The sequence below is a fragment of the Mobula birostris genome (genome assembly GCF_030028105.1).
Source record: "Mobula birostris isolate sMobBir1 chromosome 8 unlocalized genomic scaffold, sMobBir1.hap1 SUPER_8_unloc_1, whole genome shotgun sequence".
Taxonomy (NCBI): domain Eukaryota; kingdom Metazoa; phylum Chordata; class Chondrichthyes; order Myliobatiformes; family Myliobatidae; genus Mobula; species Mobula birostris.
In genome coordinates this window covers 543002-570982 of record NW_027274036.1, presented here as the reverse complement: position 1 = coordinate 570982, position 27981 = coordinate 543002, and the positions used below count along the sequence as shown (strand labels likewise).

Here is a 27981-nt window from a genome sequence, read left to right as displayed (position 1 = left end):
GTATTACTAAGGTAGCGGCATACTGTCAGAGGGACAGTATTGAGAGAGTGTCAGACTGTCAGAGGGAGACTACTGGGAAATTGTCAGAGGGACTGTACAAAGAGAGTGTCACTCTGTCAGAGGGACAGTATTTACAGAGTGTCAGACTGCCAGAGGGATTGTACTGAGAGAGTGTCAGACATCCAGAGGGACAGTATTCAGAGTGTCAGAGTGTCTGAGTGACAGTACTAAGAGAGTTTCAGTCAGAGGAAGAGTATTGAGGGAGTATCAAACTGTGAGAGGGGCAGGACTGAGAGAGTGCCCGACTGTCAGAGTGTCAGTTCTGAGAGAGTGTGGGAGGGACAGTACTAAGAGAGTGTCACTCTGCCAGAGGGAAAGTATTGAGAGAGTGTCAGACTGTCAGAGGTGCAATACTGCGAGATTGTCAGAATATCAGAGATACAGTACTGAGAGTGTGTCAGACTATCAGGAGACCAGTACTGAAAGAGTGTCAGAGGGACAGTACTGGGAGAGTGTCAGTCTATCAGAGTGACAGTACTGGGAGAGTGTCAGTCTATCAGAGTGACAGTACTGAGAGAGGGTCAGAGGGACAATACTGAGAGAGTGTTAGACTGCCAGATGGGCAGTATTAAGAGAGTGTTTAACCATCAGTGGGACAGTATTGAGAGAGTGTCAGAGGGATAGTACGAAGAGATTGTAAGACTATCAGAGGGATAGTATTGAGAGAGTGTTAGACTGTCAGTGGAACAGTACTGGGAGAGTGTCAGACCGTCAGAGTGACAGCATTGAGAGTGGTTCAGACTGTTAGAGGGACAGTACTGAGAGAGAGCCAGAGGGACATTATTGAAAGTGTGTCAGACTATCAGAGGGACCGTACTCAGAGAGTGTCAGATTGTCAGAGTGACTGTTCTGAGAGAGTGTCAGACTGTCAGATGGACAGTATTGAGAGTGTCTCAGACGGTCAGAGGACAGTACTGAGAGTTTGTCAGAGGGACAGTGCTAAAAGAGTGTCAGACTGTCAGTGGGACAGTATTGAGGGTCAGTTCTGAGACTGTGTCAGACTGTCTGGGTGATGGTACTGAGAGAGTGTCAGGGGGACCGCCCATGTCTGCAAATGGAGTCGCAGTATTTTTGTGCTGCTCTTAGTTTTCTTTCTCTCCCCCTAGTTTAAGCTTTGAATTAAAAATTTTTACTTGCTGATTCTTGAGGGGGAGCATTGGGAGGAATTTACCTGAATCTAGTGATAAAGGTGATGGGAAAGGAAATGTGCAAAATGAAAGATCGGATGAAATTCCATCGTGGGCTGAAGATATCATTCGGACATTGAATTCAATTAAGGATCAGAATGGATCAATGAAGGACCAACTGGAAAAGAATAATAATGAAATGAAGTCATTTCTGTGAAAACTTAAGACCTGGAAACTCAAGTTTTTTCACATGAAGAGGAATTGAAGATAACTAAGCAAAAGTTGTCTGAAGCTACAACTCCTTTTTGAAAGATATCAAAGTAAGATTATAGACCTGGAAACTAGGTCTCGACGAAAGAATATACGAATTGTTGGGCTGCAAGAAAGAGCTAAAGATGGTGATTTAACTGCTTACTTTGGTAAGCTTTTCCACGCTTTATTTCCTACCATTCTATCAAAGCCGCCTGCTATATAAAGGGCACACAGGGCGTTTATCTCGAAATTGAAGAATTCTAGTAAAGCAAGATCTGTTCTGGTTTGCTTTCATCACTTTAAAATTAAAGATCAAATAATGGGATAGGCAAGAAAACAGTGAGTTTTCAGATTTATGGAATCTGAGCTCCGCTTTTACGAAGATTATCCAAGAGAGATAATGGAACAAAGATGAAAATTTGCCCTGGTAATGAAACAAGCATATGTTAAAAAACTTTTTCCGCCTTTGAGGTACCCGACAAAATTAAAGTTTTTCCTGCTAATTCTCCTCCTCGTACTTTTTTTGATCCAAAAGCTGCACTGAACTTTGTTCAGGCTATACCCGCTGCTGTTGAATGATCTATCTGAAAGGCTGTTTGGCTATCTGTATATTATTCGCATTTTGGAAAGAAGATTTATGAAGGTCATTTGTATATTTCATTGAGAGACTAATTAAAGAAGACAAGGAGAGTTGTTCATTATTGCATATTGTTGGTTTTCCTTTGGAAAGATTTATGTCTTGCATTTGGGTCCACCCTTGCTCCCAAGGCCCCCGCCATTGTGACAGAATGCTCTCGCCAGACATGGACCCAGCAGACACAAACTGTTTTTTCAAACTCTCGTCAACCTGAAAGTCAAGGTGTTGTTCTGTTTTGCCCGCTGGCCAAATCCTCCCCACCGAACTGGACAAGGACTGAGGACTATGACTAGGCTGGGACCAAGGGGCTGGGCTTGGACTCGGAATCAGCTCCCAGACTTAGAGAAGACATGAAGAGGCTAGAGTATGGACTCCGAGTCTGAGACTGGGCAAGGACCGAGTACCTGGGTCTTGCCTTGGGCTCAGACCCCAGAACCAGGCATGGACATGACATGGGCTAGTAGGGAGAGGAGGAATATGGGAACACAGAGCCTCGGTCTCGGGAGAGCAGGTACATGGAACCACGGATACATACACAGAACACAGAGTCGGGACCCCTCCTTGGGTACAGGACATAGGGCCGGGACTCACACACAGAAGAGAGAGCTGGGACCCCTCCTTGGGTACAGGACATAGGGCCGGAACTCATGACCCCCCGCGGGCAACGGCAAGATGGCCGACTTACCCCACGGAGGTGAGGACAAGACAAGACAGAACATGACCCCCCGCAGGGCAACGGCAAGACGGCCTGACTTACCCATGGAGGCAAGGACAAGACAAGACATGACCCTCCACGGGGCAACAGCAAGATGGCCTGACTTACCCCACAGAGGCGACGACGGGACAAAACATGACTCCCCGCGGGGCAACAGCAAGACGGCCAGACTTACCCCACGGAGGCTAGGACCAGACAAGACAGAACATGACCCCACACGGGGCAACGGCAAGACGGCCTGACTTACCCCATGGAGGCGAGGACAAGACAAGACATGACTCCCCGTGGGGCAACAGCAAGACGGCCTGACTTGCCCCACGGAGGCGAGGTCAAGACAAGACATGACCCTCCATGGGGCAACGACAAGATGGCCTGACTTACCCCACAGAGGCGACGACAGGACAAGACATGACTCCCCGTGGGGCAACAGCAAGACGGCCAGACTTACCCCATGGAGGCGAGGACAAGACAAGACATGACCCCCCGCGGGACAACGGCAAGACGGCCTGACTTGCCCCACGAAGGCGAGGACAAGACCAACACGAATGAACACCAGACAGTACCTATCTAGCTCCGGTGATGGAACTAGACCAAAGTGCAGGTGGGGGCTGCAGACGAGGGCTAGAGGAGAGAGGGGCAGAGAAGGGATTCAGACAGTGGGGTAGGACAGGAATCACAGACCGCCGGGACCAGGGCTCGACTCGGTGCTGGAATGCCGCCGCTGCCAGGACTTGACTTGGAGCCTCCGGGTAGTGGCGAGCTCTCGACTCAGCCAAGGAACAGTGGACAGCGGTTCTTGATTTCCTCCAGCGGGTTAACTGACCGACCCACCTCGGTGAGGAAACTTTGCAAGCTCACTTCGGCGAGGTAACTGGACAGGGTTGCTCTGGTGAGGAAGGGCGAATTACCGGTACACGCTTCAGCAGAGAATAGGCTAGCTCCGGCCAGATGACATCAGCACACAATAACTTTGCAGACGCTCCCGCACCGAACAGCTGAAAGCTGGCGACTATAAACCACCGGTTCAGCCGAGCATTAGTTGCCTCTAATCACCAAAGTGGAGGTACACGGGACAATATGGAATCTACGGTCCCGATCATAACATAAACAAGGTAAATTTAAAGGGACCCCAATCCAGACCATGACAACTTGGAGGTTTTTCAGGATATAAAATAAATTTTAGTAAAAGTGAATTGTTTCCTTTAAATGATTCTGTCTCTGTATATGATAACACTCCTTTTAAAGTTACAGACTCTTTTAGATATCTGGGTATTATAATTACTAAAAAAGTTTAAGGATCTTTATAAAGCCAATTTTTTTCCCTCAGTAGACTCCATGAAGTATTCATTTAGTAGATGGAGTCCACTTACATTTTCACTTGTTGGTCGTATTCATACAGTTAAAATGATGATTTTACCGAAATTTTTCTATTTATTTCAGAATATTCCTGTTTTTTTGACTAGGAAGTTTTTTGATTGGATCGATTGTATTATTTTATCTTTGCTAGTATTTGGAATAATAAAAAACCAAGACTTAGTAAATGTCACTTACAAACATTGAAGAAGGATGGAGGTCTTGCTTTGCCGAATCTAAGAATGTATTATTGGGCTGTTAATGTGCGATATATGTCTTTTTGCTTATACTGGGTTGATAACAGTGATCGGCCAATTAGGGTAGACCTGGAACTGAAAGTTGTAAAACAGTTTTATTTAACCTCGTTATTGGGAGCTCCTTTACCAATGCAATTAGTTAAAGTTGTTAATTTAAACCTATATCCTGTGATTAAGTATTCTTTACAAATTTGGCTCCAGTTCCGCAATTTTTTTAATCTTAAAAAATTGAAACTTTGTAGTTTAATTTACCGAAATTACTTTTTAAGCCTTCTTTGAGTGATCCAATTTTTTTACTTTGGAAAAATGAAGGTATTAATTCTTTTTTGGATTTATTTAAAGAAGATAGATTGATGTCTTTTGAACAATTAATTGATAAATATTCTCTTTCATACTCACACTTTCTGCAATACCTTCAAGTTAGACATTTTTCACAAAAATATTTAAGTAATTTTCCTTACATATTGGAGGCTGACCTGTTAGATACTATTATGAGTATGAATCCTTTGATTAAGTGTTCTATTGGAAGAATTTATAATTTATTATTACAATGGGATAAGCGTCCTTTATATAAAATTAAACAGGATTGGGAAAAGGAACCTAATTTGACTTTTATGATGGAGGATTGGATGCAGATTTTAAAGGTGGTTGACTCTTCCTCAATTTGTGCTAGCCATTCATTGATTCAATTTAAAATTGTACATCGTTATCATTTGACAAAGGAGAGACTTTCTAAAATCTTTTCTGATGTTGATAGTCATTGTGATAGATGTAAAACTGAGATAGCTACACTGACACATATGGTTTGGTCTTGTTCTATATTGGAACAGTTCTGTAAGTTAGTTTTTTCAACAATTTCTAAAGCACTTAAAATTAATTTACAACCTAATAAATTAACTGTGCTTTTTGGAATAATTCCTCAAAATATTCATGGTATTTCTGTGTCTGACCAACATGTTATTGCATTTGTTACATTGATAGCTAGGAGGGCCATTTTGTTGAAGTGGAAGGATACATCAGCTCCCACTTTGTCACAATGGTTCTCTCAAGTGATGCTGTGTCTTAGTTTGGAGAAAAATAGAAGTCGAACCTTTGAACCTTAATTTGATTTTGAGAAAAGATGGGGCTCATCTGCTCGTTATTATCATTTGAGTTAATTGATATAATTTTTCCACGATCTAATTGTAAATTTTTTAGTATATTTTCTTTTCTTGCTGGTGGTTTGATGTTTATTTTTAGAAGCTTTTTGTATGACGCGTGACTCCGGGGTTGTACACCTAATGGATTTTTTTTTTCGCACTTTTCTGCTTAGAAGGTTTTTTTTGTTATCATGAAATTTTTTTTCAATCTTTAAGATAATGTCTTTTTTGAGACATTGTAAGTGTTGTTACTTCAATGTAATCATGTTATTTTTCGTGTGTATAAAAAGATTTGAAAAGAAAGAAAAGAGTGTCAGACTGTCATAGGGACAGTACTTGAGAAATTCAGATTGTCAGAGGGACAGTACAGAGAGAGTGTCAGACTGTCAGACGGACAGTACTGAAAGAGTATCTGAGGGACAGTATTGAAAGTGTCTTAGACTGTCAGAGCGACACTACTCGGAAAGTGTCAGAGAAACAGTAATAAGAGAGCATCACTCTGTCAGAGGGACATTATTGAGAAAGTGTCAGACTGTCAGAGGGGCATTACTAAGATAGTGGCATACTGTCATAGGGACAGTATTGAGAGAGTGTCAGACTATCAGAGGGAGGGTATTGACAGGGTGTCAGACTGTCAGAGGACAGTACTGGGAAAGTGTCAGAGGGACCGTACTAATAGAGTGTCACTCTGTCAAAGGGACAGTATTGACAGATTGTCAGACTGTCAGAGGGATTGTACTGAGAGAGTGTCAGAGCGTTAGAGGGACAGTACTAAGAGATTGTCAGACTGTCGGAGGGATTGTACTGAGAGAGTGTCAGACTGTCATAGGGACAGTATTGAGAGAGGTTCAGACTGTCAGAGGGACAGTACTGAGAGAGTGTCAGATGGACAGAATTGAGAGAGTGCCACTCTATCAGATGGACCCTACTCAGAGAATGTCAGATTGTCAGAGTGACTGTACTGAGAGAGTGTCAGACTGTCAGATGGACAGTACTGAGAGTGTCAATACTGTACAGGGACAGTACTGAGAGATTGTCAGAGGGACAATGCTGAAAAAGTGTCAGACTGTCAGAGGGACAGTATTGAGAGAGCGTCAGACTGTGAGGGGGCTGGACTGAGAGAGTGTCAGACTGTCAGTATGACAGTTCTGAGAAAGTCAGAGAGGGTCAGTACTGAGAGAGTGTCACCCTGTCAGAGTGACAGTATTAATAGAGGGTTCTACTCTCAAAGGGGCAATACTGCGAGAGTGTCAGACTATCAGGAGCACAGTACTGAAAGAGTGTCAGAAGGACAGTACTGAGAGATTATCAGACTATCAGAGGGAGAGTATGGTGAGAGATTCAGACTGTCAGAGGTACAGTACTGAGAGAGTGTCAGACTGTCAGAGGGACAGTTCTGAGAGAGTGTCAGAGGGACAAAACTGAGAGGGTGTCAGACTATCTGAGGGACAGTACTGAGAGAGTGTCAGACAGTCAGCGGGACTGTACTGAGAGAGTGTCAGACTGTCAGAGGGACAGTACTGGGAAATTGTCAGTGGGACAGTACTAAGAGAGTGTCACTCTGTCAGAGGGACAGTACTGACAGAGTGTCAGACTGTCATAGGGATTGTACTCAGAGAGTGTCAGACTGTCTGAGGGACAGTATTAAGAGGGTGTCAGAGAGTCAGAGGAACAGTATTGAGAGAGTGTCAGACTGTCAGAGGGACAGTACTGAGAGAGTCACAGAGGGACAGTATTGAGAGAGTGTCAGACTATCATAGGGACCGTACTGAGAGAATGTGAGATTGTCAGAGGGACTGTACTGACAGAGTGACAGACTGTCCGAGGGACAGTAATGAGAAAGTGTCAGAGGGACAGTACAAAGAGAGTGTCAATCTGTCAGAGGGGCAGTATTGAGGGAGGTCAGACCGTGAGAGTGGCAAGACTGAGAGAGTGCCAGACTGTCAGAGTGACAGTTCTGAGAAAGTCTGACAGAGACAGTACTAAGAGAGTGTCACTCTGTCAGAGGGACAATATTGAGAGAGTGTCAGACTGTCAGCGGGGCATTACTGTGACAGTGTCAGACTATCAGAGGGACTGTATTGAGAGAGTTGCAGACTATCAGAGGGACAAAACTAAGAGACTGTCAGTCTGTCAGAGAGAGAGTATTGAGAGAGTGTCAGACTGTCAGAGGGGCAGTACTCAGAGAGTGTTAGACCGTCAGAGGGTCAGTACTAAGACAGTGTCAGACTGTCAGAGGGACAGTACTGAGAGAGTGTCAGAGGGACAGTATTGAGAGAGTGTCAGACTGTCAGAGGGGCAGTACTGAGAAAGTGTCAGACCGTCCGAGGGACAGAAATAAGAGAATGTCATACTGTCAGAGGGACAGTAGTTGAGAGAGTGTCAGATCATCAGCAGGACAGAATTAAGAGAGTGTCAGACTGCCAGATGGACAGTATTGAGAGTGTCAGACTGTCTGAGGGACAGTACTGAGACAGTATCAGACTGTCAGAGGGACAGCATTGAGAGAGTGTCAGATTGTCAGAGGGACAGTACTAAGGGAGTGTCAGACTGTCAGAGGAGCAGTACTGAGCAAGTGTCAGAGGGACCATAATAAGAGTGTTTCAGACTGCCAGAGGGACAGGATTGAGAGGCTGTCATGCTATCAGAGGGACAGTACTGAGAGAGTGTCCTACTCTCAAAGGGACAGTACTGAGAGTGTGTCAAACTGTGAGAAGTGCAGTACTGAGAGAGTGTCAATGGGACAGTACTAAGAGAGTGTCAGACTGTCAGAGGGACAGTATCGAGAGAGTGTCAGAACGTGAGTGGGGCAGTACTTGGGGAGTGTCCTTCTGTCAAAGGGACAATACTGAGAGAGTCAGACTGTCAGATGTGCAGTAGATACTGTCAGATTCTCAGAGGGACAGTATTGAGAGAGTGTGAGACCATCAGAGACACAGTAAATCATCACTGTTGCATCCAATTTGTCACATATTTAGTTGAATTGAGATACGTGTTTGGATAGCCATGTGTAGTCAAGGTGTTTCAATTGATTGTAGTAAAAATATTGAAAAGCTCAAGTCAGGAGATGGATGCAGAAAAATTTCCAAGTCACTGAATATCCCTTGAAGTACAGTTTATTTAATAATCAAGAAATGGAAAGAATATGGCACAGCTGTAAATCTGCCTAGAGTAGGCCATCCTCAACAACTGAGTGGCTGTGCAAGAAGGGGGTGAGTGAGGGGGGTCACCAAGAGATCTATGACAACTTTGGTGGAATTACAAACATCAGTGGCTGAGATGAGAGAGACTGCACATACAACAATTATTGCACGGGTGCTTCACCAGTTGTAGCCTTATGGGAGAGTGGCAAAGAGAAAGCCATTGTTGGAAAAAGCTCACATGAAACCTTGGCCAAAGAAGACCTGTGGAGACTCGGAAGTCAGCTGGAACCAAAATTAAGTTTTTTTGGCTATCAGACTAAAAGCTAGGTTTGGTGTTACCCAAACACTGCATATCATCAAAAACAAACCATCCCTACCGTGAAGCATGGTGGTGGCTGCATCATGCTGTGGGAATGTTTCACTGCAGCAGGCCCTGGAAGGCTTGTGAAGACAGAGGATAAAATGAATGTAGCAAAATACGGGGAAATCCTGGAGGAAAACTTGATGCAATTTGCAAGACAACTGTGACTTGGGAGAAGATTTGTTTTCCAGCAAGACAATGACCCACAGCATAAAGCCAAAGCTACACAGGAATGGCTTAAAAACAAGTTAAAATGTCCTGAAGTGGGCAAATCAGAGTCCATACCTCAATCCAAATGAAAAATTCTTCCTGGACTTGAAGAGCTCTGTTCACTCATGATCCCTGTGCAACCTGAGAGAGCTTGAGGAGTTTTGTGTAGAAGAATGGGGAAAAATTGCAGTTTCCAGATGTGCAAAGCTGATGGAGATCTATTTACACAGACTCAAGGCTGTAATTGCTGTCAAAGGTGCATCTACTAAATACTGACTTGAAGGGAGTGAATACTTATGCAATCAATTATTTTGTGTTTTATATTTGAAATTAATTTAGATCACTTTGTAGAGGTCTGTTTTCACTTTGACATGAAAGAGACCTTTTCTGTTGATCAGTGTCAAAAAAGCCAAGTTAAATCCACTGTGATTCAATGCTGTGAAACAATAAAACATGAAAACATCCAGAGGGAGGGGTGGTGAATACTTTTTATAGGCACTGTCTATTATGTGATTTGCCTGTGATACTACTGCAAGCAAGTTTTTCATTGTATCTGTGCACATATGGATTAATGAAATTAGCTTGTCTTTGATACCCCAAAGTCCTCCATCCGTATGTATAAAAGAAAATGCCTATGTGAACATTTCTGTAACAGATCCCATCTTTGAACAGTAATGCTGTCAGATCTATCTCCAGTGCTTCAGGACAGTCTGCAAAGAAACTCCAAAAACCCCAACTCTCATTTCCCTTGTTTCCCACTTCATATTTTTCTTATTATAAATGACAAAATAAAATTAGAATGTTGCATGAACACAAGTAGAATACTACATGACTTTCAAACTGTGAGGAAATTATGTTAACGTCCAGGTCTAATTGTCTTCTCCTCCACCCCTTCACAGTCATTCCCCAACCACCATCTACTTATCTATTCCCCAACCCTGATGGAACCCATAATCTTAAACATTCACATACTGGAATTACAAAATTAAATGAACTCAAGCCCCTCCCACACCAGGGATTGAACATAGATGAACATTAATAATTGGAGAGGAGATAATGTCACCAGTGGAGAGGGACTGTCCTGAAGCAGTTCTTGTGGGATTAAAGAACAACACACACAAAATGTTGGAGGAACTCAGCAGGTCAGGTCAGCAGGCAAGTGACCTGTACAAAAAGGACGGGTTACACTTGAATCCTAGGGGGACCAATATCCTGGCAGGGAGATTAGCGAGGGCTACTGAGGTGACTTTAAACTAGAATGGTTGGGGGGTGGGAATCAAATTAAAGAGGCTAGGCGAGAGGAGGTTAGTTCACAACAGGGGGATGGGAACCAGTGCAAAGAGACAGAGGGGTGTAAAGTGAGGGTAGAAGCAAAAAGTAGTAAGGAGAAAAGTAAAAGTGGCAGGCCGACAAATCCAGGGCAAGCATCAAAAAGGGCCACTTTTCAACATAATTGTATAAGGGCTAAGAGAGTTGTAAAAGAGCGCCTGAAGGCTTTGTGTGTCAATGTAAGGAGCATTTGTAACAAGGTGGATGAATTGAAAGTGCAGATTGTTATTAATGATTATGATATAGTTGGGATCACAGAGACATGGCTCCAGGGTGACCAAGGATGGGAGCTCAACGTTCAGGGATATTCAATATTCAGGAGGGATAGACATGAAAGAAAAGGCGGTGGTGTGGCGTTGCTGGTTAAAGATGAGATTAACGCAATAGAAAGGAAGGACATAAGCCGGGAAGATGTGGAATCGATATCGGTAGAGCTGCGTAACACTAAGGGGCAGAAAACGCTGGTGGGAGTTGTGTACAGGCCACCTAACAGTAGTAGTGAGGTCGGAGATGGTATTAAACAGGAAATTAGAAATGTGTGCAATAAAGGAACAGCAGTTATAATGGGTGACTTCAATCTACATGTAGATTGGGTGAACCAAATTGGTAAAGGTGCTGAAGAAGAGGATTTCTTGGAATGTATGCGGGATGGTTTTTTGAACCAACATGTCGAGGAACCAACTAGCGAGCAGGCTATTCTAGACTGGGTTTTGAGCAATGAGGAAGGGTTAATTAGCAATCTTGTCGTGAAAGGCCCCTTGGGTGAGAGTGACCATAATATGGTGGAATTCTTCATTAAGATGGAGAGTGACATAGTTAATTCAGAAACAAAGGTTCTGAACTTAAAGAGGGGTAACTTTGAAGGTATGAGACGTGAATTAGCTAAGATAGACTGGCAAATGACACTTAAAGGATTGACGGTGGATATGCAATGGCAAGCATTTAAGGATTGCATGGATGAACTACAACAATTGTTCATCCCAGTTTGGCAAAAGAATAAATCAAGGAAGGTAGTGCACCCGTGGCTGACAAGAGAAATTAGGGATAGCATCAATTCCAAAGAAGAAGCATACAAATTAACCAGAAAAAGTGGCTCACCTGAGGACTGGGAGAAATTCAGAGTTCAGCAGAGGAGGGCAAAGGGCTTAATTAGGAAGGAGAAAAAAGATTATGAGAGAAAACTGGCAGGGAACATAAAAACTGACTGTAAAAGCTTTTATAGATATGTAAAAAGGAAAAGACTGGTAAAGACAAATGTAGGTCCCCTACAGACAGAAACAGGTGAATTGATTATGGGGAGCAAGGACATGGCAGACCAACTGAATAATTACTTTGGTTCTGTCTTCACCAAGGAGGACATAAATAATCTTCCAGAAATAGTAGGGGACAGAGGGTCCAGTGAGATGGAGGAACTGAGCGAAATACATGTTAGTAGGGAAGTGGTGTTGGGTAAATTGAAGGGATTAAAGGCAGATAAATCCCCAGGGCCAGATGGTCTGCATCCGAGAGTGCTTAAGGAAGTAGCCCAAGAAATAGTGGATGCATTAGTGATAATTTTTCAAAACTCGTTAGATTCTGGACTAGTTCCTGAGGATTGGAGGGTGGCTAATGTAACCCCACTTTTTAAAAAAGGAGGGAGAGAGAAACCGGGGAATTATAGGCCAGTTATCCTAACGTCAGTGGTGGGGAAACTGCTGGAGTCAGTTATCAAAGATGTGATAACAGCATATTTGGAAAGCGGTGAAATCATCGGACAAAGTCAACATGGATTTGTGAAAGGAAAATCATGTCTGACGAATCTCATAGAATTTTTTGAAGATGTAACTAGTAGAGTGGATAGGGGAGAACCAGTGGATGTGGTATATTTGGATTTTCAAAAGGCTTTTGACAAGGTCCCACACAGGAGATTAGTGTGCAAACTTAAAGCACACGGTATTGGGGGTAAGGTATTGATGTGGATAGAGAATTGATTAGCAGACAGGAAGCAAAGAGTGGGAATAAACGGGACCTTTTCAGAGTGACAGGCAGTGACTAGTGGGGTACCACAAGGCTCAGTGCTGGGACCCCAGTTGTTTACAATATATATTAATGACTTGGATGAGGGAATTAAATGCAGCATCTCCAAGTTTGCGGATGACACGAAGCTGGGCGGCAGTGTTAGCTGTGAGGAGGATGCTAAGAGGATGCAGGGTGACTTGGATAGGTTGGGTGAGTGGGCAAATTCATGGCAGATGCAATTTAATGTGGATAAATGTGAAGTTATCCACTTTGGTGGCAAAAATAGGAAAACAGATTATTATCTGAATGGTGGCCGATTAGGAAAAGGGGAGGTGCAACAAGACCTGGGTGTCATTATACACCAGTCATTGAAAGTGGGCTTGCAGGTACAGCAGGCGGTGAAAAAGGCGAATAGTATGCTGGCATTTATAGCGAGAGGATTCGAGTACGGGGCAGGGAGGTACTACTGCAGCTGTACAAGGCCTTGGTGAGACCACACCTGGAGTATTGTGTGCAGTTTTGGTCCCCTAATCTGAGGAAAGACATCCTTGCCATAGAGGGAGTACAAAGAAGGTTCACCAGATTGATTCCTGGGATGGCAGGACTTTCATATGAAGAAAGACTGGATGAACTGGGCTTGTACTCGTTGGAATTTAGAAGATTGAGGGCGGATCTGATTGAAACGTATAAAATCCTAAAGGGATTGGACAGGCTAGATGCAAGAAGATTGTTCCCGATGTTGGGGAAGTCCAGAACGAGGGATCACAGTTTGAGGATAAAGGGGAAGCCTTTTAGGACGGAGATTAGGAAAAACTTCTTCACACAGAGAGTGGTGAATCTGTGGAATTCTCTGCCACAGGAAACAGTTGAGGCCAGTTCATTGGCTATATTTAAGAGGGAGTTAGATAAGGCCCTTGTGGCTAGGGGAATCAGAGGGTATGGAGGGAAGGCTGGTGCAGGGTTCTGAGTTGGATGATCAGCCATGATCATAATAAATGGTGGTGCAGGCTCGAAGGACCGAATAGCCTACTCCTGCACCTATTTTCTATGTTTCTATGTTTCTATCTATGGAAAGAAATTAACAGTTGATGTTTTGGGCTGGGACCCTTCACCAGGACTGCAAAGGAAGGAAAGAATTAAAAGCAGTAAGAATGATGTTCATTATTTCATCGCTCCAAAACATCTTTCAAAGCATCTTTTCCAGTGTGATTGGAAGTATTTTTTGAAAATGAATTCTTGTGGATTCTTAGAAGGAGAGGTGGGATTTCAATTGTTCCTCTCCAGCGCATTTCCTGATCTTGATACAATTACATGTTCACATATATCGAATCCTCATCAAAGTGGAAGTTTTCATACACATTGTGATCTTCATTCTCATTCCAGTTCAGTTTGTATTCTGGATCTTTCTTTGCCTTCTCCTGCAACAAAAGAGAGGAGTTGGGTACAATTAGCATGACTATGTCACAATGGGGCATTGGGAACAGACCCAAATGCAAGACACAGACACTGAAGTACAAGGAACAGGACTTGACTAGAGTAGGGGCGGGACAGGATTCAGACCAGGAGCAGGGACAAGAATGCAGACTTCAGCTAGGGAAAGCAGGACTTGGACTAGAAACAATAGACAAGGAGACAAGGCTTCGACTCCAAGCCCGAGACTTACAAGGACCCAGAACCTGGGTCTTGCCTTGGGCTCGGACCCCAGAACCAGGCCTTGACATGACATGGCTTCAGGACAGGACGTGGCTTGGGTTTAGAGGCCTGAGCTTGGAGACAGACTGGGGTCTTTGCTCTTGAAGCTTGAGGCTGGGGTCTTGGGTCTTGAGCTTGGCTGCAGGCTGGGGTCTTGGGTCTTGAGCTTGGCTGCAGGCTGGGGCCTTAGGTCATGAGCTTGGAGGCTGGGGACTTCAGGCTTGTGTTCTTGGAGCTTGGGATCTTCGAGGCTTGTGCTTTTGGAGCTTGGCTTGGAATCTTCGAGGCTAGTGTTCTTGGAGCTTGGCTTGGGACCCTCAAGGCTAGTGATCTTGGAGCTTGGCTTGGGATCCTCGAGGCTTGGGTTCTTGGAGCTTGGCTGTGGGATCCGCCAGGCTTGGGTTCTTGGAGCTTGGCAGCAGGATCTTCGAGGCTTGGTTTCTTGGAGCTTGGCTGCGGGATCTTTGAGGCTTGGGTTCTTGAGGCTTGGCTGCAGGATCTTTGAGGCTTGGGTTCTTGGAGCGTGGCTGCGGGATCTTCGAGGCTTGGGTTCTTGGAGCTTGGCTGTGGGATCTTTGTCTTGAAATGCGGAGGCTGATAACTCGGAGGCTGGAGCTGAGAAACTGAACACCAACATAGAGCCGGGACATGTCCTTCGAAGAGCCGGGACATGTCCTTCGAAAAGCCGGGACTCATCGTTAACACGACACCAACATGAGACAGGACAGTACATAGACATAGAGCTGGGACTTATACTTAGACAAACCAGGACTCAACCTCTCCACATCAAGATAGGACAGGTTCACCTGTTGAGTAACGGCAGAATGGCCGGACTTACCCAACAGAGACAAAGACAAGAGAAGACATGTCCCCCCCGCAGGGCAATGGCAAAATGGCCTAACCTACCCCATAGAGGCGAGGACAAGACAAGACAGAACCCCCCGGCAGGGCAATGGCAAACTGAGGTGAGGACAAGAAGGGACAAACACCAAAGAATGACAGACAGTTCCATCTCTGCTTCAGGGTTGCTCCAAGTCGCAGTTACACCCAGCAACCTCCACTGGCTACGGAAACAGCCAGATCCCTGCCTAGCTCGGAATGGCTGACGGCCACTCAGCTGGCCTGGGAAACAGCCGAATCCATACCTCAAAGACTACTCCAACAAGTGGTAACAAGGCTCCATGAAGCAGTGGTCCTCCAACCAGGCCTAGAGATCACGAATGGTTTCACTAGCCTTCCATCAGCAGGTTGCTCCAAGGGGGACTGACAAGACAAACCAGAAGCCCACACTCAACCCCAAGGCTACTTATATTCCAAGCCGTAAGATGGGAATCAGGTGCCTATGCTTAACTCAATCAAAACATGGGATTGCAGGAAGACCCGGAGCACTGAGTCGACGAACTGGATCGTGAACCGGAATGTGGACTTCACAGACCGGACCATGACAGACTAGGACTTGGGTTCTTTGAGTCAACATAACATAAGAACATAAGAAATAGGAACAGGAATAGGCCACCTGGCCCGTCGAGCCTGCTCTGCCATTCAATAAGATCATGGCTGATCTGACCATGGACTCATCTCAATATACTTGCCTTTTCTCCATAACCATTAAATCCCCTACAACACAAAAACCTATCCAACCTTGTCTTAAATATAGTTACTGAGGTAGCCTCCACTGCTTCCTTCGGCAGAGACTTCCATAGAGTCACCATTCTTTGGGAAAAGCAGATCCTCCTCACCTCCATCCTAAATTTACTCCCCAGAATCTTGAGGCTATGCCCCCTAGTTGCAGTCTCATATACCAGTGAAGACAACTTTCCTACCTCTATCTTATCTACCCCTTTCATAATTTGACATGTTTTATACAAGATCTCCTCTAATTCTTCTTAATTCCAGCGAGTACAGGTGACTCAATCTCTCTTTATAGTCTAACCCCTCATCTCTGGAATCAACTAGGTGAACCTCTTCTGCACCACCTCAAAAGCCAGTACATGATACCAGAACTGTATGCAGTACTCCAGCACAACCTCCCTGCTCTTAAATTCAATCCCTCTAGCAGTGAAAGCCAACATTCCTTTTGCCTTCTTGATAGCCTGCTGCACCTGCAAACCAACCTTTTGTGATGCATGTACAAGCCTTCACGCCAAGTCCTTCTGCACAGCAGCATGCTGCAATCTTTTATCATTTATAGAAACATAGAAACAAAGTTGTGCCGAACATGTCCCTACCTTAGAATTTACTAGGGTTACCCATAGCCCTCTATTTTTCTAAGCTCCATGTACCTATCCAAAAGTCTCTTAAAAGACCTTATCGTATCTGCCTCCACCACTGTTGCCGGCAGCCCATTCTATGCACTCATCACTCTCTGCATAAAAAAAACTTACCCCTGACATCTCCTCTGTACCTACTCCCCAGCACCTTAAACCTGTGCCCTCTTGTGGCAGCCAATTCAGCCCTGGGGAAAAGCTTCTGACTATCCACATGATCAATGCCTCTCATTATCTTGTACACCTCTATCAGGTCACCTCTCATCCTCCGTCGCTCCAAGGAGAAAAGGCTGAGTTCACTCAACCTGTTTTCATAAGGCATGCTCACCAATCCAGGCAACATCCTTGTAAATCTCCTCTGCACCCTTTTTATGCTTTCAACATCCTTCCTATAGTCAGGCGACCAGAACTGAGCACAGTACTCCAAGTGGGGTCTGACCAGAGCCCTATATAGCTGCAAAATTACCTCTCAGCAACTAAATTCAGTTCCACAATTGATGAAGACCAATACACCGTATATCTTTCTAACCTCAGAGTCAACCTGTGCAGCTGCTTTGAGCGTCCTATGGACTTGGACCCCATGATCTCTCTGATCCTTCACACTGCCAAGAGTTCTGCCATCATACTTGACCTACTAAAATGAACCACTTCACACTTATCTGGGTTGAACTCTATCTGTCACTTCTCAGCCCAGTTTTGCATCCTATCAATGTCCCTCTGCAACCTCTGACAGCCCTCCACACTATCCACAACACCCCCAACCTTTGTGTCATCAGCAAATTTACAAACCCATCCCTCCACTTCCTCATCCAGGTCATTTATAAAAAGGGGTCCCAGAACAGATCCCTGAGGCACACCACTGGTCACCGGCCTCCATGCAGAATATGACCCATCTCACGGTGGTGTCTGAAAAGAGGATGCTGTCTAAGTTGCATGCCATCTTGGTCAATGTCTCCCATCCACTACATAATGTACTGGGTGGACACAGGAGTACATTCAGCCAGAGACTCATTCCTCCGAGATGCAGCACAGACGTCATAGGAAGTCATTCCTGCCTGTGGCCATCAAACTTTACAACTCCTTCCTTGGAGGGTCAGACACCCTGAGCTGATAAGCTGGTCCTGGATTTATTTCAAAATTTACTGGCATAATTTACATATTACTATTTAACTATTTATGGTTCTATTACTATTTATTATTTATGGTGCAACTGTAATGAAAACCAATTTCCCCCGGGATCAATAAAGTATGACTATGACTATGACTACCACCACTCTTTGCCTTCTGTGGGCAAGCCAGTTCTGGATCCACAAAGCAATGTCCCCATGTCTCCTTACTTTCTCAATAAGCCTTGGATGGGGTATTTGCTGAAATCCATATACACTACATCTACTGTTCTTCCTTCAACAATATGTTTAGTCACATCCTCAAGAAATTCAATCAGGCTCATAAGGCACGACCTGTCCTTGACAAAGCCATTGCTGACTATTCCTAATCATATTTTACCTCTCCAAATGTTCATAAATCCTGCCTCTCAGAATCTTCTCTATCAATTTACCAACCACTGAAGTAAGACTCACTGGCCTATAATTTCCTGGGCTATCACTACTCCCTTTCTGGAATAAGGGAACAGCATCCGCAACCCTCCAATGCTCCGGAACCTCTCCCGTCCCCACTGATGATGCAAAGATCATTGTCCTCCCTCGCTTCCCACAGTAGCCTAGGGTACACCTCATCTGGTCCTGGCGACTTATCCAACTTGATCCTTTCTAAAAGCTCCAGCACATCCTCTTTCTTAATATCTACATGCTCAAGCTTTTCAATCCGCTGTAAGTCATCACTACAATCACCAAGATCCTTTTCCATAGTGAATACTGAAGTAAAGTAAAGTATTCATTAAGTACCTCTGCTATTTCCTTCAGTTCCATACACACTTTCCCACTGTCATACTCGATAGGTCCTATTCTTTCACGTCTTATCCTCTTGCTCTTCACATACTTGTAGAATGCCTTGTGGTTTTCTTTAATCCTGCCCGCCAAGACCTTCTCATTGACCCTTCTGGGTCCCCTAATTTCCTAATTTCCTAATCTCCTAATTTCCTTCCTGTTTGCCTTATAATCTTCTAGATCTCTAACTTTACCTCGCTCTCTGAACCTTTCGCAAGCTTTTCTTTAATTCTTGACAAAATTTATTGCAGCCTTTGTACACCACTGTTCCTGTACCCTACCATAACTGTTCCCCTCCATTCACTCTGTTTATATCCTCAAAGGACTCCAGTAAATTTGTCAAACAGGACCTGCCTTTGCTGAATCCATGCCCTGGGATGCATTCCATCAGGACCAGGGGACTTGTCTATCTTTAGGCACACAAGTTTGCTCAGCACTACCTCTTTAGTGATAACTATTGTATCAACGTCCTCTGCTCCCATTGCATCCATATCATATCCATTCCCCCTTCTCGTCCTCCAAGGGACCTACATTCACTTTGATCATCTTTTTCCATTTTATATAATTATAAAAACTTTTACTGACTCTCCTCCCACTGGCATTGCATGGAGTAGATGTGTTTCTCGAATGGCTCCATTCTTTTTAAATTACTGAATCCAATCTGCTTTGAAAACTTACTCTTGGAGTATTATGATGCCTCATGCTAAAACTGCTAAAAAAGAAGAGGATGCTTCTGTGACTATGGAAGCTATCGCGGAGCTAGTTCGGAAACCTCAGAGCAGAACGTCTGAACAACTTTCAGATGTGTGTTTAAAAATTACCACAGAGCTTAAATGAATGGAGATTCTGCTACAGACTATTCAAAAAACTTTACAGGAACATACTACTCAGATTCAAGAACATGAAGACACTTTAACGAGACTGGTTACTAAGACAGATGAGTTGGAAAAGTTCGGAGATAAACAATTGAAAAACGTTGAATCTTTAAGACAAAAGATTGTCACCTTGGAGAATAGATCAAGAAGGAACAATATACAAATTTTGGGTTTTCCTGAGTTGGTTGAAGGCAATCGACCTTCAGAATTTTTTGCAAAGCTGTGGGCTCGTTTGTTTTCTGATGTTTTGGATACTCCGCCAAGAATAGACTGGGCACACCAAGCCCCAGTGTTTAGACTCTCTTCTCAACAAAAACCTCGACCTGTGATAATTGCTTTGCATGACTTCCAAACAGGGGTTACTATAATTCGCCAATCTCGTCGGTTAGGTATGATTAACTTTCAAGATTATAAGATAAGGCTGGCCGAAGATTATTTGCCTGAGGTATTAAATGAATGCTTTAAGTATAAAAAGGTCACGGCGGAGTTATGTAACGAAGACTGTAAACCTTCACTAATTTACCCCGCTCGCCTCTGGATCATTTTGAAAAATGGTTCTGCTAACTGGTTTCTTTCGATTGAGAAAGTGCATAGAAACATAGAAACATAGAAAATAGGTGCAGGAGTAGGCCATTCGGCCCTTCGAGCCTGCACCGCCATTCAGTATGATCATGGCTGATCATCCAACTCAGAACCCTGCACCTGTCTTCCCTCCATACCCCCTGATCCCTTTAGCCACAAGGGCCATATCTAACTCCCTCTTAAATATCGCCAATGAACTGGCTTCAACTGTTTCCTGTGGCAGAGAATTCCACAGATTCACCACTCCCTGTGTGAAGAAGTTTTCCCTAATCTCAGTCCTAAAAGGCTTCCCCTTTATCCTCAAACTGTGACCGCTCGTTCTGGACTTCCCCAAAATCCGGAACAATCTTCCTGCATCTAGCCTGTCCAATCCCTTTAGGATTTTATAGGTTTCAATAAGATCCCCCTTCAATCTTCTAAATTCCAATGAGTATAAGCCTAGTCGATCCAGTCTTTCATCATATGAAAGTCCTGCCATCCCAGGATTCAATCTGGTGAACCTTATTTGTACTCCCTCTATGGCAAGGATGTCTTTCCTCAGATTAGGGGACCAAAACTGCACACAATACTCCAGGTGTGGTCTCACCAAGGCCTTGTACAACTGCAGTAGTACCTCCCTGCTCCTGTACTCAAATCCTCTCGCTATAAATGCCAGCATTCCATTCGCCTTTTTCACCGCCTGCTGTACCTGTATGCCCACTTTCAATGACTGGTGTATAATGACACCCAGGTCTCGTTGCACCTCCCCTTTTCCTAATCGGCAACCATTCAGATAGTAATCTGTTTTCCTGTTTTTGCCACCAAAGTGGGTAACCTCACATTTATCCACATTAAATTGCATCTACCATGAATTTGCCCACTCACCTAACCTATCCAAGTCACCCTGCATCCTTAGCATCCTCCTCACTGCCGCCCAGCTTCATGTCATCCGCAAACTTGGAGATGCTGCATTTAATTCCCTCATCTAAGTCATTAATATATATTGTAAACAACTGGGGGCCCAGCACTGAGCCTTGCGGTACCCCACTAGTCACTGCCTGCCATTCTGAAAAGGTCCCGTTTATTCCCACTCCTTGCTCCTGTCTGCCAACCAATTCTCTATCCACATCAATACCCTACCCTCAATACCGTGTGCTTTAAGCTTGCACACCAATCTCCTGTGTGGGACCTTGTCAAAAGCCTTTTGAAAACCCAAAAGCCAAAAGCCTTTTGAAAATCCACTGAATAACTGTAATGTTATTCAGTGGCCGATAAATAACTCCCACCAGTACTTTTTTTATCTTTACTATTACTAATCTCTACTCAGATGGATTCAACTTTCTGCCTCTTAGATCATATATCATCTCTCACTATTGCCTTGATCTCATCCTTAATTAAGAGTGCTACCTTACCTTCCTGCCTATCTTTCCGTATTACCTGATACCTTTGGATATTTAATTCCTAATCCTCTCCATCCTGCAACCACATTTCTGTAATGCCCACTAAGTCACACCCCTTTGTACTGATTTGTGCCACAAGCTCACTGACTTTCTTACGAATAGTATGGGCATTCAGATAAAGTGCCCTTACACTCATCGTGCCTTTGAAACCTTGTAATCTTTGTCTGTTATGCACTTGACTTTTCTGCACTCCACCCTTATTTTTCTCTTTTTTCACTTTTGCTTTTACTTCATCTTTATCCATGCTTTTCTCTTTTACTTTATCCAAGCTTCACCTATCTTTTGAACCCACCCCCATGCTATTTATAAAGCCCTATCCACAATCGCCAGGATCCAGGTGCCATCAAGGTTCAAGTGGAGCCTGTCCCAAAGGAACAATTCCCTCCTTCCCCAATACCAGTACCAGTTTCCCATCAATTCAAACCCATTTCTCCCACACCAATCCTTCAGCCACACATTTAACTCTTTAATCTTCTTGACACTATGCCAATTTGCCCGTGGCTCAGGTAGTAATCGAGAGATTTCCATATTTTTGGTCCTACTTTTTAAGTTAGTCCCTGGCTGCTCATATTCCCTCAGCAGAACCTTTGTCCTCATTCTACCTATGTTGTTGGTACCCACGTGGACCACGGCAAATGGATCTTTCCCCTCCAACTGTAAATTTCTATGCAAATCAGATAAGATGTCCTGAACCTGGGCACCAGGAAGGCAACGCAGCCTTAGGGATGTTCTATCTCCGTGACACAGAACTCTATTCATTCCCCTGACTATACTATTCCTAATTACCACTACATTTCTTTTCTCTCCCCCCTCTTGAATGGCTCCCTGAACTATGGTGCCACAGTTAGGTTGCTCATCCTACCTACAGCCCCCACTCCCATCCACACAGGAAGCAAAAATCTCAGACCTGTTGGACAAGCTCAAGGGTTGAGGCTCCTCCTGCACTGTCTCTTGGATCCCACTACCCACCTCACTCACAGTTACATCCTCTTGTCCCTGACCACTGACTGAATTTGAGGCAGCTAATTTAATGGATGTTGACTACCTCCTGAAACAGAGAATCCAGGTAACTCTCTCCTCCCTGATGTGCTGTAGTGTTTGAAGCACTGCGTCATCAACTTTGAGCCTGAGTTCCTCGAGCAGCCAACACTTGCTGCAGATGTGATCACCAGGAAACACAATGGGGTCCACCAGCTCTCATATCATGCAGCTACAGCACATCGCCTGATCCTGCATCTTCCCTACTTTATTTAATTAGTTGTAATTTGACGACTTATTTATTCAACCACTACAAAAGTTTTACCGGCTACTCGCCTGTGCTTCTTCACTAAAGCCTTGAGCCAAAGTTTGTAAACGCTGCTCTCTCTGGCAGCCTACAAAACTTTGCCATTTATCGGTTGGTGTTTTCTTTGAAAGACACGCTAAATGCCTCTATTACCGCTAGTGCTAGTGAACAGTTTATGCAAGGGCTGCCCATGACAAGGGATAGGCCAGAAAACAATTCCTTTGCAGCCCCTGTAAGGCCACCAAACACAATAAGGGTTCCTGACAGAACACGCTACTGCAGATGATATCATTGATTAGTAAACTGGGCAAGGTGATTTCAGTCTGACAATGACAGACAATGATCTGTTAAACAGTTAATTGTGGTTTTGAGTCTTAATCCAGAATTTTCAGCACAAGATCACGTCCTTTATACCAAGACAATTTTGGCACAGTTTAGATGGGGTCTGGGATTCACCAAAGGGGAAGGTTGGAGGCAGCATTACATCCCCAGTGATCACTTAGCAGGGTCTGCTCTCTGTAAAGAGTTTGTACATTCTCCTTATTACTGCACAGGTGATTTGCTTTCCTCTCATCTTCCAAAGACTTGGTTAGGGTTAGGGTTAGTAAGTTATAGGCATGCTATGTTGATGCCAGCAGCATGGCAACACTTGTGGGCTGCCCCTGCACATTCTTGGACTGTGTTGGTCATTGAACAAACAGCACATTTCACTGTATGCTTCAATGTACATGTGACAAATAAAACTAATCTTTATTTCTTTGAAAACCCTCAACATATTTACACAGTATTGGGATGCGTGCTTGTGAATGATGCAGTGTGCCCCTGATGCTGCTGCAGGCACATTTTGCATTGCACACGTGCACACATGGATTTGTGCATCTGACAAAGAACTTGATTTTGAAGCTACAGCTGCCGGAAGTGGAACCAAGTTGAAAGCAGCACAAAATCAATAGGCTGAATTAGAACTTAGAACATAGAATAGTACAGCACAGTACAAGCCCTTCGGCCTACAATGTTGTGCCGACCCTTAAACCCTGCCTCCCATATAACCCCCAACCTTAAATTCCTCCATATACCTATCTAGCAGTCTCTTAAATTTCACGAGTGTATCTGCCTCCACCACTGACTCAGGCAGTGCATTCCACGCACCAACCACTCTCTGAGTAAAAAAACCTTCCTCTAATATCCCCCTTGAACTTCCCACCCCTTACCTTAAAGCAATGTCCTCTTGTATTGAGCAGTGGTGCCCTGGGGAAGAGGCGCAGGCTGTCTGCTCTATCTATTCCTCTTAATATCTTGTATACCTCTATCATGTCTACTTTCATCCTCCTTCTCTCCAAAGAGTAAAACCCCAACTCCCTTAATCTCTGGTCATAATCCATACTCTCTAAACCAGGCATCATCCTGGTAAATCTCTTCTGTACCTTTTCCAATGTTTCCACATCCTTCCTATAGTGAGGTGACCAGAACTGGACACAGTACTCCAAGTGTGGTCTAACCAGAGTTTTATAGAGCCGCATCATTACCTTGTGACTCTTAAACTCCATCCCTCGACTTATGAAAGCTAACACCCCATAAGCTTTCTTAACTACCCTATCTACCTGTGAGGCAACTTTCAGGGATCTGTGGACATGTACCGCCAGATCCCTCTGCTCCTCCACACTACAAGCATCCTGCCATTTACTTTGTACTCTTCCTTGGAGTTTGTCCTTCCAAAGTGTACCACCTCACACTTCTCCAAGTTGAACTCCATCTGCCACTTCTCAGCCCACTTCTGCATCCTATCAATGTCTCTCTACAATCTTCGACAACCCTCTACACCATATACAACACCACCAGCCTTTGTGTCGTCTGCAAGCTTGCCAACCCACCCTTCTACCCCCACATCCAGGTCTTTAATAAAAATCACGAAAAGTAGAGGTCCCAGAACCGACCCTTGTGGGACACCACTAGTCACAGCCCTCCAATCCGAATATACTCCCTCCACCGCGACCCTCTGCCTTCTGCATTCAAGCCAATTCTGAATCCATCTGGCCAAACTTCCCTGGATCATATACCTTCTGACTTTCTGAATAAGCCTGTCATGTGGAACCTTGTCAAATGCCTGACTAAAATCCATGTAGATCACATCCACTGCACTACCCTTATCTATATGCCTGGTCACCTCCTCAAAGAACTCTATCAGGCTTGTTAGACACGATCTGCCCTTCACAAAGCCATGCTGACTGTCCCTGATCAGACCATGATTCTCTAAGTGCCCACAGATCCTATCCCTAAGAATCTTTTCCAACAGCTTTCCCACCACACACGTAAGACTCACTGGTCTATAATTACCCAGACTATCCCTACTAGCTTTTTTGAAAAAAGGGACAATATTTGCCTCCCTCCAGTGCTTCGGTACCATACCTGTGGACAATGAGGACATAAAGATCTTAGCCAGAGGTTCAGCAATCTCTTCCCTTGCCTCGTGGAGCAGCCTGCGGAATATTCCGTCAGGCCCCAGGGACTTATCCGTCCTAATGTATTTTAACAACTCCAACACCTCCTTTCTCTTAATATCAATATGCTCAGGACATCAACCTCACTCATATTGTCCTCACTGTCGTCAAGTTCCCTCTCACTGGTGAATACCGAAAAGAAGTATTCATTGAGGACCTCGCTCACTTCCACAGCCTCCAGGCACATCTTCCCACCTTTATCTCTAATCGGTCCTACCTTCACTCCTGTCATCCTTTTGTTCTTTACATAACTGCCTCCTGTGTTGCAAATTTTTTAATGACTCTGTGATTGAGTGGCATAATATGATTAGGAATAGTCAGCATGCCTTAGGCATAATATGATTAGGAATTGTCAAAAGCAGGTCGTGCCTTACGAGCCTGATTGAATTTTTTGAGGATGTGACTGAACACATTGATGAAAGTAGAGCAGTAGATGTAGTTTATATGGATTTCAGCAAGGCATATGACAAGGTACCCCGTGCAAGGCCTATTGAGAAAGTAAGGAGGCATGGGATCCCAGGGGACATTGCTTTGTGGATCTAGAACTGGCTTGCCCATAGAAGGCAAAGAGTGGTTGTATACCGATCATATTCTGCATGGAGGTTGTGCCTCAGGATTCTGTTCTGGGACCCCAACTCTTTGTGATTTTTATAAATGACCTGGATGAAGAAGTGGAGGGATGGGTTAGTAACTTTGCTGATGACACAAAGGTTGGAGGTATTGTAGATAGTGTGGAGGGCTGTCAGAGGTTACAGTGGGACATTAGGTTGGATGCAAAAATGGGCTGAGAAGTGGCAGATGGAGTTAAACCGAGATAAGTGTGAGGTGGTTCATTTTGGTAGGTCAAATATGATGACAGAATATAGTATTAATGGTAAGACTCTTGGCAGTGTGGAAGATCAGTGGGACCTTGGGGTCCGAGTCCATAGGATACTCAAGGCTGCTGCGCAGGTTGACTGTGGTTAAGAAAGCATATGGTGCATTGGCCTTCATCAATCATGGGACTGAGTTTAGGAGCCGAGAGGTAATGTTGCAGCTATAGAGGACCCTGGTCAGACTCCACTTGGAGTACTGTGCTCAGTTCTGGTTGCTTAATTATAGGAAGGATGTAGAAACCATAGAAAGGGTGCAGAGGAGACTTACAAAGGCGTTGCCTGGATTGGGGAGCATGCCTTATGAGAACAGGTTGAGTGAACTTGGCTTTTTCTCCTTGGCGCGACACAGTATGAGAGGTGACCTGATACAGGTGTACAAGAAGATGAGAGGCATTGATCGTGTGGATAGTCAGAGGCCTTTTCCCAGGGCTGAAAGGGCTAACACGAGAAGACACCGTTTTAAGGTGCTTGGAAGTAGGTACAGAGGAGATGTCAGGGGTAAGTTTTTTACGCAGAGCGTGGTAAGTGTCTGCACTGGGCTGCCGGCGACGGTGGTGGAGGCGGATATGACAGGTTCTTTCAAGAGACTGCTGGGCAGGTATATGGAGCTCAGAAAAATAGAGGGCTATGGGTAACCCTAGGTAATTTCTCAGGTAAGTACATGTTCGGCACAGCTTTGTAGACTGAAGGACCTAAATTGTGCTGTAGGTTTTCTATGTTTCTATGAGTGTGACCCGATCGATCAAGGGTACAATCAGCAGTACCAAGTGGGTGCTACACAAGGTTGTTCCCATCTTTCAGCAGGTCAGTACACTGAATCCCTACCATCCCCTCTCCCCCCACACCCCAGGACTAGAAAAATTCTCAATGTTTCTGTTAGAGAGAAAGAAAGGTGAATTCTCCCAGTGTCTTTGGGCCAAAGTTAATCCCTCAGCTGACAGCTCTATCAACAGGTGACCTGGGTCATTGTCACATTGCTTGTCACAGACCACAAACTGGCACTGTGTTTCCTGCAATGGTGATTAAACTTCAGGAAAGCTGTCGCAGGGTTTGGCAGGGTTTTATGCTGTCATGAGGTTGTGAAGGAATAGTAATGAAATAGGATATTCCTTTCAACTCTTCAGAAAGTGCCAGGCTCACATGTAGCCTCCTGAAGTCTCTGAAACTGAATCATAAGGGAGAGAGAGGGGGGGTGGTACAATCGCTTGCCTAATCTGAAACAGAGTTTCATGCTCTGCCAACAAGGAATAAGTATGGCTAAAACATCACTCAGGAAAACATTTGTCACCTGGGTCAGTTCAGGCTGTGCACAGTTCGTGTAATAATGTTCCTCCATCTTCAGCCTCTCTCTCACCAACACCGTTTCAGATTTGTCCTCTGGTTTTCCTCTATTTCCAACAGGTCTGAAAAGAATAGTTCAAAGATGAAACATAGTTCTGTGTTTACAGAAATGTCACTGATTGCTTTTGGAGAGGCTCCTGCATTCAATTTCAAAAACCTTTTGAAGATCTGGTAATGAGGAAATGTAAAGGATGTAAATGCAGCCCTCTTTAACAGAATCAGGAGTTTTCAAAATGTTCTTTGCCCCAGGGAAATGTTACTCACAATTCACCCTGATTGAAATTACTTAAGATTTTATATACCTCTATCAGGTCATTTCTTATTGTTCTCTGCTCCAATGAAAACAAAGCCTGCCCATCATCACTAAAATGTTTTATCCCAGGTAACAGGATGGTGAATTGCCCCTGCAACCTCTCTGGTGAAAATACCCTTCCTATAGAAGGTCAACCAGATCAGCAGTTAATAGTCCAGCTGTGCCTAAACAAAGCTTTATAAAGTTTTACTCTAAGTTGTATATTCTATGTCCAGCTAACTGTGACCAGCTTCCCATATGCTATATCAGTATTTTATCTTCTTGTGCTGCCAGCATCCTGGTAAAAC

At 44.3% G+C, this 27981-nt stretch overlaps 1 protein-coding gene across 1 annotated transcript in view; it reads right to left on the bottom strand.

Annotated features, from left to right (window-relative positions):
- Window positions 1-11470: 11470 nt before the first annotated feature.
- LOC140191991 (uncharacterized) overlaps window positions 11471-27981 on the bottom strand; it is a 76356-nt gene continuing 59845 nt past the window's right edge. The window contains exons 9-10 of the mRNA XM_072249904.1: window positions 27329-27443; window positions 11471-13999 (exon numbers count right to left, since the gene is read on the bottom strand). Coding sequence (XP_072106005.1) covers window positions 13889-13999; window positions 27329-27443 — 226 coding nt within the window. The 3' untranslated portion in view covers window positions 11471-13888. The remainder of the gene's footprint in view (window positions 14000-27328; window positions 27444-27981) is intronic.